This window comes from Stegastes partitus, unplaced genomic scaffold, assembly GCF_000690725.1.
Source record: "Stegastes partitus isolate 25-593 unplaced genomic scaffold, Stegastes_partitus-1.0.2 Scaffold1636, whole genome shotgun sequence".
Classification (NCBI taxonomy): domain Eukaryota; kingdom Metazoa; phylum Chordata; class Actinopteri; family Pomacentridae; genus Stegastes; species Stegastes partitus.
The window spans coordinates 64,445-78,142 of NW_007579367.1; the positions used below are offsets into that span (position 1 = coordinate 64,445).

Genomic DNA, 13,698 nt, shown 5'->3' on the forward strand with positions numbered 1-13,698 from the left:
GCACTTTAGATCCATTTTTCAGAATTAAATACCCACAGACTAATGAAAGTCACTCATCAACTTCATTCATCAATGAACATGAATCTCTGAAAATGCCCGCTTGATGTTCCGGATGTTAGTGAGCAAATAAAAATGAGGTAGCATTAAAGCAAAGGCACTGGCTTCTAAAAAAAAATGTGGCTTTGGTAAATGTCAACATAAGAAAGGTGTTTGTTAATTCTGTTATTAAGAAATGAATAGACGAGCTTTGAGTTCTCTCTGATTTTTCAAACAAATTCAAAAAAAATTCTCTCTGTGAGACAAATATTGATTTGAGGAAATTGTACCACAAGACGTGTTCATATGAGGGAGTAGGAGCTCATTTTTTAAGCACATTTGAATAAGTAGAGCTTTATGTGTGTAAGCTGTCAACTAAAATGTGTTTCTCACTGCACAGTCAAAGCTGGGAAATAAGCGAAACTAAGAGAAACTAAACAAGCTGACTCATGCTTACAAAAAATACAGACGGGTGACAAATTAGGAGGAAAAAAAATCGCTTTTTAATGCCTATGTGAGATTTTGAACCAACGTGTCAGACAACCCTCTCCACCACTATCATCAGAATATCTTTTGGAAGAATGATGTTGATCCTTCCAGCAGACTTCCAGAGACTTGGAGAAGCAAGAAACACTGAAGAATTTTCCCTTTAATTGTTCCCCCGTCTGTATGTAAAATCAAATGTCTACAGTATGATCATGAGCTTAATAAAATGAACGTAGGACAGTAAACCTATCCTGATGTCAATCACTATTCCTTCAGTGTAGGAGTAAATCATTTGCCAGCTTAGCTGAAAATAAATTACATTTTTTGCTGCTTATTCAATTCCTTGTCGACAACAGACTTTCAGCCTCTCAGGTGGTCTCTGAACTGGAGTCATATAAGACTTTTCCTCTCCGACTCCACTGTGCTCAGTGACCTTCTTACACGTCTTTATACAAATACTGAGGACTTACGGCAGATTAACCAAAATAATGCAAACTAAGTCAACACAATAATAGTATTAAGAGGAAGAAAATACAGTTTCACCCTCCTTCTAAAATCTCTGAACAGTATATAATGCATATCATATTCATTTTGTGTTTGAAAAATCCTTTAAATATTAGGACGTATAAGGAATCTGCATTGCAATGCAAATACCTGCACATGACAAAAAGACAGAAATTAACAGAATGAGTTTTTAAAAAACAAATGAGTTATGAACAAATGCAACAGACAATTAGAGGAGGCACAGTAACACACATAAAGTGATGGTTATACCAGGACAGAGTGTGGATGATTACTGGAGCATTCTGACTGAAAACAGAAAACAAATGACAAAAAAATGCAAGCAAAGTAAAGGAAGCCTAAAGAGCCAAACTTCCAGCTCTTCTCACGATGGGAGAATATTGTTTTTCTATTATTTCCCTCCAGTTCCACTCTCACAATCAACTCAAATGAGAAGAAGGAAATAAATTCCGCAGGCATTACATACATGTTTCTTAACAGTAAAATAAATGAATGTTATAGGCATACTTGACGTACATGTAATCTTTATTCTTTTAGCTTTTCAGTGAAATGGGTTATAGCAGTGTGTTGCATGCAGTTTATTTATACACTACAAGCATTATGCATATAAATGATGGGAGATGTTAAAGTCTGTGTAATCAAAACATTCTTTCAGTATGCATAAAGTATAGCGTAAGTAGTGAACGTTTTACTTACATGCAAAATGTAATTACATCAGTGGAAATATACTTTATAACATAGAAGAACAGATGTAGTCGTGACACGGCTTAGGGTGGATGTCGTTGGGAGTGAATGAACTGACAAAAGTAACACAACAATATAAAATGTAAACAGCTGAAGGAAATAGCTAAGGGCACATGAGATGTGTGATGCCATATCCTTGAGATCATTCAGAATTTTCTGAGCCATCTTTCATCCTTCTTAGATATTTATCATGATAAAGATTGAGAGGTAAACTGTGAAAAAAAGAAAAGAAAAAACAGTTTACAAAGCACACACACACACACACACACACACACGCAACAAAACCCCATAATAGATCAACAACCTATTTTCCAGTTAACATTTCCAAATAAAAAATATGCAGGTTACATAATAAAACAGCTCAGACAGGAAAGTCACCACCAGTAATATAACACAGGGCTTTGTCTTAGTGAGAAAAAATACCATCCATATTGCAGTTTTCATAGACATTTACATTTCTTTTATCCCACCTCGCGCTGAATGTATCATATCTGTTGGTTGAATACAACAGAACATGGAGCATATATTTGGCTTTATATCACAGGTAATCAATATGAGTTCTTTCATATATTCCATGATTACATAATCATTACAAAATAAACACCAACTAAGGAAGAAAACAGGCAAAATGAAGAAAAGGTAGACATGATGAGATACTTTTAGGGACGTTGCTGTCCTACAAACAGACAAAACGACAGATTATCTCCTACAGCAAGAGGTTCGTTGATAGGCGAGGTCAGTTAGCACAGGGTGAGTTGCGGCGTGCAAACAGCGTGGAGCTTTTCCTTGAATCTCCAGCTTCGAAAGCCATTGAGGACTTAGTTTTAAGCACAGTTTGATGATAACATTTGTACATAATTGTCAGTATTTTAAATGGTACACAGGTAGAACGCAGGAAGCAGAGGTGACGTACGTGAATGATTTCGATGATTTCAACAATGTGCAAAGTGTTTCTGCCAAGGGTTACTGCTCTGACACTGATAATCAAACATAATCAGCACACTCGGCTGGATTTGTTCGAACGGTAGGCTAAAGTGATGTTTCTGCAATGTATAAAAAGCAACCATGTCACGTCTATACTTCGCATCATGAGACATGATGGACTGGGAGAGAGCATAGTAAAATCAGTACACTCTATCATGCATAAACTTGGAGAGACATTCATGCAGGTCTACATTGCTAATTAACTCTGACACTGTCTCTTGGATTTGTCAAACATTCTAAGCGCTATCAGTCAGCGAGACTAACCTTAAAGCAGTTTTACTCATTGTCCAGACTATACCTGAAGGAACAACCCCTTTGAGGAGTAAAAAATGTATCAAAATCCAATCAACCAAACTGTGAATTCTTAAAGTAATTATTCTTTTTTTTCTGCATGAAAGTTAATTAGGTTAAGTAATTCAACAGTCAATGATATAACAAATAATTCAAGACACTGGATAGCAGAACTAGCTGCAATAGAAGTTAAAGCATTAACTAATGTGTCTTTCAGAACACTTTGCCCATCCACACAACACAGCCAAAAGAGATCCCTGCTCCTGAACATCCAGAATGGTTCTGCTACAGCCTGATGAGCCACTTTTTCCATTTTAGGCACCAACCTCTAGAGCCAAGTAAGCACAGTCAGTTTGGCATAGTAGATATCCATACTAAGGAAGGGCGTCCAATGGATGTCTTAGTCACTTTCAAAGGTTGTAAACATTTTGCCATTATGAAAACGTCTTTGTTGCATCTCCAGCATTCTCCTACATGTCTTGCTCTGTGACATCTTTGCTCACGACCTCCTTTTCACTTTTATCTTTTTCGTATTTATTTTTTCCATTTGTTGTCACACTATTAGACGAAGGTTGAGAGGCCGCCGAAGGAGCGAGTTCACTTTTTTGTTTGTCTGTGGCAAGGTCTTCTTTCTCAGTGACCTTTTCCTCCTTTTGAACGTTACCATTGGACGTGTCATAGGGCCTGCTACCTTTTCCTGGATTGTTCTTGACGTAACGTCTGTATGCTCTCTGGATGACAGCAGCTGACGTGTCTTCCTGTTTGCGGCGGAGGGTGGTAGTGATGGGTTCGTAGGACACTTTGGAAGGATTTGAGGCCATGAAGCGCTCCTCCATCTGCCCCCTTAGAATGTCCATCTCCCCACCCTCGCCGAGCACACGTTTTGTGAATGCAAACAGGATGTCTAGGCAGTGAATGCGCTCGCCACTCACCATGGGTAGATCCATAGAGATCAGTTCGATCTTATTAGGCTTGGCAATGCGTAACGGCGGGTCGAGAGCATCTGCAAATTCTGAAAGCTTATAGTACTCCATGAACTGCGTTGCACGAGGGTCAAACTTTTCCCAGACCTCATAAAACATTTCAAAATCATCTTCGCTTAAAGGGTCCGCGCTCTCCTCAGTGGCCACGCTGAAGTTTTCCAGGATGACTGCAATGTACATATTCACCACAATAAGGAAACAGATGATGATGTAGCTCACAAAGAAGGCAATTCCCACAGGAGGATTTCCACAGTTTCCTACAACAGAACTACCAGGATGCTCCGCAGTACTGTTACAATCATCTTTTTGTTTGTTGAGAATGGGATAGAGCAGGCCGTCCCAGCCTCCCGAGGTGGTGATCTGGAACAAACAGATCATGCTGTTGCCAAATGTCTCAAAATTGAAAAGGTCATCGATGCCTCTTTCCCTCTTGACGTACGCAAAGTTCGACATTCCAAAGATGGCGTAGATAAACATCACCAAGAACAGCAGGAGACCGATGTTGAACAAGGCAGGAAGTGACATCATCAAGGCAAACAAGAGTGTGCGGATTCCTTTAGCACTTTTAATAAGGCGGAGTACGCGGCCAATGCGAGCCAATCGGACAACTCGGAACAAGGTGGGTGAGACAAAATACTGTTCTATCAGCTTTGAGAGAAACATACCTGGAGAGAGGAAAACAAGCAGAATACGAAATGTAAACAACACAGTTTTACTGACAAAATGAATATATGTGAGAGCAAACAGAAGCAACTCATACCAAGAATCGACAAGATCACGACGATGAAATCAAATATATTCCAGCCACTTGTGAAGTAGTACTGGCGAAGTGAGATCATCTTCAACAAACACTCTCCAGTGAAGGCGACAATGAAAACTACATTAATATAGTAGAGGATGTTGGCCTTCTTTGGTGACTGGTCAGCAGTTTCCACCATCATGGCTACCATGTTGAGCCATATTAGAACCATAATCACAATATCAAATGCTTGTTTTGTGGTGAAGTCAAAGATGAATCCTTGAATCTTGTTCTGAAACAGACAGATGGTGAAGAGACAACAACAGATTTTAGATGCTATAAAACACAGACCAGATTTGTAAAAGCTGCATTCATGAATAAAGCTACATACTGATGGTCTAGGAATTGGTTTTTGAGGTTTCTTGGATCCCAGCTTTTTCATGGCATTGTAGTATTTCTTCTGCTCTTCGGTCATGAAGATGTCTTGACCTCCTAAGTAAAGAGAGCATGCGACGCGTGTTAAATCACAGCAAAAATGTTTTAAGTCAAAATATCAAAAGTTGTTTAGAAAGCAGAGTTGATACTTATCTTTTTCTTTTGCTGATTGAAATTGTCAATGATGACACCAATGAAGAGATTGAGAGTGAAAAAGGCTCCAAATATGATAAAAACGACAAAATAGATGTACATCTTCAGGTTGATCTCATACTCTGGTTGTTCTCCTGGCTGTAATAATGACAGAAAATTGAGGCATTACATTAACATTAAAGGTATAATCCTCAAGATTTCAGTTTCGGTTCATTTGGCTGAGATGAACAGCGAGTGATATAATTCTACAGACTCTAGAATTCTGGGGTAAGCCAACACTACCAGAGCACCTTTGTATGATTTGTTGGAAGCGAAGCCAAACAAACTCCCTAGGTTCTAATAAAAGAGATAACAATGTATACAAATGAAATTGAATTTCATGCTATACACGAAAACAACTCTCCACACAACAGCAGGTTAATTATTTTGCTGAGGAGTTAAAGTTGGCTGCATGGTGGATCGGTGGGTAGGACTGTTGCATCGCAGCTAGAAGGTCCCCGGTTCGAGTCCCGATTATGACGTCTGGGATCTTTCTTTGTGTAGTTTGCATGTTTGAGGTTAATTGGTGATTCTAAACTATCCGTAGGTGTGAATGTGAATGTGTCTGTCTCGAAGTGTAACCCTTTGATAGAGTGGCAACCTGTCCCCTGCCTGCGCCCTGAGTCGGCTGGGATAGACTCCAGCCCCCCCCCCCGAGACCCTAATGAGGATTAAGCGGCGTCTAAATAATGGATGGATGGAGTTAAAGTTGCATTGCATTCTGTTGCCTGTAACACTTCATCTAACAGCTTCTTGAGCCATTAATCCCTTGTAAAAATTAGTTTGTCACATTTTGCGTTGCCGTCTTGAAAAAAGGTGTTTATAATGTAAACATGCCTACATTGGGTTTTTTATATGCTCTTTGACAGATCATAGGCAAAATAAGCAGTCAAGGCCATAGCTGAGCCTTTCTACATTGGAGCTGTAGTGTACCTATGACAGTCTCAAAAAACACGAATTCAGACTTCGAGAGTTTCATACATAACAAACCTAAAAAACAAAACCCAATCCTGCCTAATTGTAGTGTGGGGCTTTCTCTCTTCTTCTTCTTCTTTTTCTTCTTCTTCTTCTTCTTCTTCTTCTTCAGAACCTGTTTCCAGTTCAACAAGTATGGCTGAATTACTCCAATAATACAAACTCGCTATTCTGTGGCGACAAGTTTAACAGTGTTTGAGCAGAGCAGGTGAGCTGGTGTGCTCGAGCTGCACCACGTTACAAGAAGCAGCAGTGTAGAGTTACATCTAAAGCCATATGAAAACAGGGAGGGATTATTTCCATGGAAATGATTAAACATGACTTTTTATGGGTTCAATTAGAGACCGCAGAGGAACTTTCAGAACAGAAAAGTTCTGTTTCTACTCCTCATGACACTCGACTGTGATTAGATTTTCAATATAGTACTGAGATATTTAGAGGTGTGATTTTTTAAGAGAGATCGTAAAAAGATATAGGATGAGCTAAACAATGAAAATTTGATTACCTTGTTTGGAGAGTCCACAGCAGCATACATGATGTCCATCCAACCCTTGAATGTAGCCTATATAGAAATGAAAACAGCAAAGAACAAGTCTGCATGCTTAAAAATGCACACACTGCGCAATTATCGCATAATCAATTTTTTTTGTTACTTACCACTTGCAACAGGGCAAGGTAACCCATACCAACATTGTCAAAGTTGACTTTGACATTTTTCCAGCGAACAGTGGTATTGGGCAAATTTGTACAGTCTGAGATGTTTCTCACTTCTGTTCGAGGTAAAGGTTTATCGTTGGTTCTGTTGACACAACTGTAGTACTTCCCTGCGAACAAGTTGACGCCCATGATACTGAAGATGAGCCAGAAGATGAGACACACCAGCAGCACATTGAAGATGGAAGGAATTGCTCCCAGTAGGGCATTGACAACCACCTGCACAGCAACACACAAACATGACACATCTGTATGGCAGGCAGAGATCACAGAATTTAGAACCGATGCACAACACTGTACACTGTGGTAACGGTAAGAACAGGAAAACACAAGAGTGAACGTTTCAGTGCCAACATACAGCATCAGCATGACCTCATCACAGCTATGACGCACACCAAAGCTCAAATACAATGATAACGGCATGGTAAAGGTTGGAAAAGAATCAGGAGAAAAGGCAGGAGACTGATCAATTAAAGTATACTATGTTTCTAAAAGTGGTTTTAGTGGGTTGACTAAATTTTAAGGTAAACATTGAAACAGAACACCTTTGTAGAGGAAGGAGGATGCCACAAAATGTGCTTACTGTAAACAAAAACATAAATAAAACATACAGAAATCATGTTAAATAACGCAGCACACAATATTTAAAAAAAAACAGTGAAATGATAATGGAAACCAATGTAGCACTACTGACGCACATGAGCAGCTGTGCATGCAAATGAGGAAATTCACCGGCTACCACGTGAGGAAAGACGATCATCATAACAGTGCTGTGAATCTAGACCACCACAATATGAAAGCAGCTGATCAATACATGCTACATTGATTTCAGCAGACTACAACCCTGCCCCTTGCGTTACATAAGTTACCAACCCCAACTAAGAGCATAGCCCTGCTAAATGTTGTAAAGTATGACATGACATAAACATCACTTCATTTTTGCTACAAGGGGCATGATGTCACTCAAAACAATAGTTTGACATCTGGGGAAGTACGCTCATTTGCTTTCTGTCTTCTTAACCTTCCAGCATCACCTAATTTACTAATAAACATATTGTGTCTTGTTTAATTTGCACAAAAGCTAATGTGAAAAAACAAATAAGTTACCAGAAAATGATTACGGTTGACCAAAGTTAACTCAATAGTGAGTAAAATAAGGGCTTTCCAACACGTTCCAGTCATCATATCTTTACATCATTAGTGACATCTATAATGTTCACGTCTTTAAAATGCAGAACATGGCATTGTAGAGTGTGCACATTTTTAAATGCTACACATTTTCATATCTGGAGACTTTTGGGTTTGAAAAGTGAAGTGTGTTACCTGTGCATTCTTTATAACTGCCAGCAGGGGGTGACTTCCTTGATTGCAAAAAGAATTCTGATTGTGCAGAAGTTGATGAAAAAAACTGACTTGCTTCTTTCCTGATCTGTTAATTTAGTAGGCATTTTCATCATAAGTCCATGCTGCCAATCGCTAGTTTCAAGACCTTTTAAATACGGCATGATGTTTAACTTGCAAATTGTAGTTCAGTTTAGAGTAAAATAAACAATGAAGTGGGGTATATTTGAGGGCGGGGCTACCTTGTGATTGGCAGTACCGTGCTAGTGTTTTTAAGTTCTCCAGTTAATTCGACTGCTCGTTTATTATTCCTAGTTTCAAAAGATGAGGACAGCGATGTCCAAATACCAAACCTGAGGCTCCAGAATGGTAGTCTACAAAACAATAGATGTTTTTTTTCTGTCACAAGTCTATATGCTAAGCTAAATACTGGTTTTAGCTACATACTTGGTGGACGGAGGAGAGTATCTCATTTAAGGAAGAAATATGCAAAAATGTCAAACTGTTCATTTCACCAACATCCTGCGCCACTGGAGTATAATTCAAAAGAAAATGATGTAGTTAACCTTTTATTCAAATATTTAAGCTCAACAGGAGGACCAGTAATATGTGGAGAAAGCGGGATAGGGAAGGTGAGGAAGGCGTCATTTACATGGAACAAATTTTTTGGGATCTTGCCGAGACACAGTGTTTTGCTGTTTGTCACCAGACTGCAGAGCGCCTGCGCTTTGTACCAGTGCAGTGAGCTGGTGGTAGGCAGCGCACCATGACGTTTGGGGGAATCCAGTGACTCTTACCCTCATGCCGTCGAACCGTGACAGGGCTCTCAGGGGCCTCAGAGCTCGCAGGGTTCTCAGAGACTTGATGGCACCGAGTTCATTAATTCCTACAGCGTTGGCTACCAGGCTGACCAGGGAGACCTGGATCACATGAGCAGAAAAGACACATCACCACCTTTAAAGGGAGCATTCTCAGATGCTACAGCATGAACAACAAGCATTACACAAAGGTGTTTCAACCTACATCAACAATGAGGAAGTCCAACCAGCACCAGGCATTAGTGAAATACTTGGCAAATCCATAGGCCACCCATTTCAGTAACATCTCCAGAATGAAAATGTAGGTGAAAATTTTGTCCGCAAACTCCAATATTGTTTTAATGGTCTTCCTCCTCTCAATATAGACATCTTCCAGTGCCTGAATGAGAAGACAGAGAGATGGAGAGAGAATGTCAGTAACACCAAACAAGCACAAGAATACCTTTGGATTGTCCTAAACAGTGACTATTGAAGACGGGACTGGACCAATTCAATGACATTAAATGAAATGTCTTTAAACACAGCAGTTAAGACAGCAGCACAGATGCCAGATATGATGTGTAAATACATGACAAATTCGGTGTTCAAAAACAACTTTATACGCCTTTCTGCAGTGGCTTACAAGCGCTCCACTGCTCAGCAGGATCATGAAGATGATGAAGGTCTCAAACCAGTTGTGCTCCACTATCCGAAAACAGGTTTTCCTCAGCGTCCACCACACCTTCCACCAGCCCACGTCCACGTTTACTTGACAACACTTGAACCTTTGCACACATGCTGACAAGAGACAAAATAGGAGGTGGTGTTTTAATCATGCAACATGTCTGGATCTGATTAAAACCAAGGCTGTAGTAGGTCACCGTTAGTATTCACCAGCAGGAAAGCAGGCGTCAGGTTCCATAGCTTCTTCTAATTCAAAGTCGCAAGATTCTCCCTCTCCAGCTGGTAGACCGTCCACTGTGCTGCCCTCAGAGGAGCTGAACTGCCCATCGTCTTCTACAATCTGTCAAACAGAGGTTGAAGATATCTAATGTTATCTGAGCAAATATAACAGTTGTGGCTAATCTAAGAGACTGACAGGTGTGCGTCCCCACACTTCACGCACTCCTTTTCAACCTATTTTCATAGCAAAAAAAATACCAAGTGACTTGTACAAGTCATAGACAAATGACATGTTTTAGTTGTAGTTGTTTAGGGTTGGGGTTGTTCAAAGCTGTTGGGGAAGACTTCGCAAGAATCACTGGCACGCAAATCAAATGTATGACGGCTAAAATAAAAAGCGTACACATAAATCTATATTTTCAGAAAAAAAACCCAGAATCAATATGTTTAAATATCCACATGAAAACCCATCTGCATGTTCTCACCCAGAGGACCCCCTTTTAGCAGCTGAACTGAGAGGACAATAAGCCTTACAGAGGCTCCTGTTGTCTTGCCTCCTTATCAACTCCATTTTTATTGTAGGAAGATAAGAGCATGCCACATCTGTCTGCCCATCAGCACGACTTGTTTTAACTATCAAATGTTTGCTGAGTCAATTACACACACACACAAAATTTGCACAGGTCTCAGCCACCAGTGCTCTAAAACATAAAAAGCAAAAAATATCTAAAAACAATGTGGGATTTGAAGCCTGTCAGTGTTTCACAGCAGCCATATGGTCTCTCCTTCAGCCTATTGTTGTATGGCTTTCTGCAGGGTGTGTCTCCTAATAGCATGAGAACAGCTTGAATGTCTTCCTGGAGAATGCAGGAGCACTTGGCTGCCCTGGGAAAAGCTAATGCAGTGCAGAGAATGATGTAAGCATGTTACTGCGATGCGCTGCATGCACTAAGGTCAGTGTTATCATAGATTGAGCTTCGATCCTGCCATTCTTTTTCTGGGAGAAAAGCGCTTTGTGGTACATTTGGGAAAAACCAAGAGTCAGCTGTGGCCTTTTTCTTTTTGAATTATCTACGTCATTGTTAGCAGAAGCGTTTGTATGTACAAAATTTGTTTAAACAAGGAAATCACTACAAATTATCCTTGTGTTGTCATCATCCTCAAGCACACACTCACCTCTGTTAGCAATACCAGCACATTCGAAGCTTAAACACGACAGTTTTTGCTGACATTGTGAGGAAAGTGATAATTCTACTATATGTTTAATGTAAAGGTCCTATGTGGTGGTGGTGCACTGGACTACATTGCTTTGAAAAGAGTTTCTAGTATTTAGTTAAACCAATAAAACATATGAGGAGGGGCAATTATTAGAAAAACTTTCCAAGTGAATGAAGCAAAGCCACAAAAGAATGATAAGTGATCTGCTAAAAGGTTATTGGATCGTTATTGTAAATGAGGCACTCCGTGATAAGTGTAATGTGTTTTAATGTGTTTTTACAAGTTTGCTAAAACTCTGACAGCATCTGCAACAAAGCAGCAGCGAGCAGGCAACAGCGTCTGCTAATCTTCCCGTGAAACACTTCCGCTCGGCAAAATGATTTCAAGCTGAGAAGCTGAAAAAGAAATTCACAATGTAAATGAATTTCCCTAACAATCAAAACAGCAAGTGCATCAGCAGATCACATCACTAACATTACAACAATCATATTATACACAGTCAGCGTGCTTCTGTTTTTTTTTCACAGTACGAGCTTTTCCATAATATAAAGCACAGTCCTTATTAGGAGGAGGATTCAGCTCCCCGGCACTCAGGCTTAACTGCCACATAATGTAATCTGCACACTGATATTTTCCTGTCTGTACGGCCTCTCCTTGTTAAAGAGTCATGGTTGATGGGACATTTAGGGGAAACATCATGAGGCGTGCTCACATCTCACTGCTGTGGCTGTAGACTGTAAAGCAGGGGCTTCACCTGCCGTAAGGGAACACAATACTACTCTCAACAGCAATGTTCACTCAAATCAAAATCCTTTGTGATCCCAACACTGGCTCTAAAGCACTGTCATCTCTAACAGTAAAGCCATCCTGACAGACCAATTAGTTCAACTGACAAAAGCATCCTTACCATGTGGCAGGCTGCTGCGTCGGACGAGGCACTGCTGAAGTCTTCCGTGTTGAGGTTTTCAAAGTCTGACTCTCCAACAGCGATAGGAACAGTGACAGTCAGACTGGGATTGTTGATGAAAGACATTATAGAATCATCACTCTTGCTGCAGACTATGTACTTGTCTCCATTTTTGTCCACTCCGGTCACATCTCCGTTGCCATTCTTAGGGAAGTCTTTGATCAAATGGTTGGGGACACCATTCGGCCCTAATGGTTTGTGGAGCTCATTCAGAGCTTTGTCCTCACTGTTCCTTTTCTTCTTATTCCTGAGACATCCACTGCTGCAGCTGCTTTGAAGCAGCGACTTGACAAAAGCAATGCCTCTGTGAATCCGCCCGATGGCAATCTGCAAATTGTTCATCTCGCTGTCATCTTCCGTCGCTGCCAGGTTGTCGGCGCTGAAGGAACTCAGCAGCAGGGCCAAGAACAAGTTCAGCACCTACCAGATGATGGAAAGATCAATGTTAGACTCATCTTTGAGCTGTGACGACAAACATGTGTAACTGCAAAACTATATCATGATTAGTTATTTCTGATATTGGCCAGCTAAATTTAAAAGAGCTGAATGGGTTGGACTCATGAATTGACCGTAAAAGATGTAATGTACCACAAGGTTTCCAATAACCATGACCATCATGTAGACAGTGATGCACATGGTAGGCCCAGCCACCTCCATACAGTCCCACATGGTCTCTATCCACTCTCCACAAAGCACTCGGAACACAATGAGGAATGAATGGAAGAAGTCATTCATGTGCCAACGAGGCAGAGTGCAGTCGTCAGAGATTTTACACACACAGTCCTTGTAGCTTTTTCCAAACAGCTGCATGCCCACCACAGCAAAGATGAAGACAATGATGGCGAGCACCAGGGTCAGGTTGCCCAAAGCCCCCACTGAGTTACCAATGATTTTGATGAGTGTGTTAAGAGTGGGCCAAGATTTAGCCAACTTGAATACTCTCAACTGTGAAAAAGAAAAGGAAAATGAGTCACTTCACATGTTCCTGCACTCAAAATGCACCACATCGTACTGGGTATGACACTGAGTGGCAAGAAAAAGCATGTGAACTACATTTAACAACATTGTGCTTCAAATAATAACACAAACAAACAAATTAAAATCTTCTGTGTCATTGCTGAAGAACAAAATAAAAAGCTGAGACAACACAACTGGTTGCTACGTTGATGTTTCAGATTATTGTCGTCTTACTCTGCCCTGACATTATCTGGTAGGATGCCTTGACAAACTTGGGACCTAAATCGTAGCCACAGTACCAAATTGTGTTCATCTTCAGAAAATTTCTCGGACTGTCAATATATAAATACTTTTAGAGGACCTTATAACTCTTCTCGGCATTTTTCACACAACCAGATGTTTCCTGTAAACAGC

General features: G+C 40.3%; 1 protein-coding gene across 1 annotated transcript in view; it reads right to left on the bottom strand.

The window, feature by feature from the left end:
* Window positions 1–1,551: 1,551 nt before the first annotated feature.
* Window positions 1,552–13,698, bottom strand: part of LOC103371728 (sodium channel protein type 2 subunit alpha-like) — a 28,675-nt gene continuing 16,528 nt past the window's right edge. The window contains exons 16-28 of the mRNA XM_008301151.1: window positions 12,916–13,272; window positions 12,293–12,747; window positions 11,019–11,037; window positions 10,134–10,263; window positions 9,883–10,037; window positions 9,466–9,639; window positions 9,240–9,362; window positions 7,045–7,320; window positions 6,893–6,949; window positions 5,370–5,511; window positions 5,177–5,277; window positions 4,807–5,077; window positions 1,552–4,711 (exon numbers count right to left, since the gene is read on the bottom strand). Coding sequence (XP_008299373.1) covers window positions 3,534–4,711; window positions 4,807–5,077; window positions 5,177–5,277; window positions 5,370–5,511; window positions 6,893–6,949; window positions 7,045–7,320; window positions 9,240–9,362; window positions 9,466–9,639; window positions 9,883–10,037; window positions 10,134–10,263; window positions 11,019–11,037; window positions 12,293–12,747; window positions 12,916–13,272 — 3,438 coding nt within the window. The 3' untranslated portion in view covers window positions 1,552–3,533. The remainder of the gene's footprint in view (window positions 4,712–4,806; window positions 5,078–5,176; window positions 5,278–5,369; window positions 5,512–6,892; window positions 6,950–7,044; window positions 7,321–9,239; window positions 9,363–9,465; window positions 9,640–9,882; window positions 10,038–10,133; window positions 10,264–11,018; window positions 11,038–12,292; window positions 12,748–12,915; window positions 13,273–13,698) is intronic.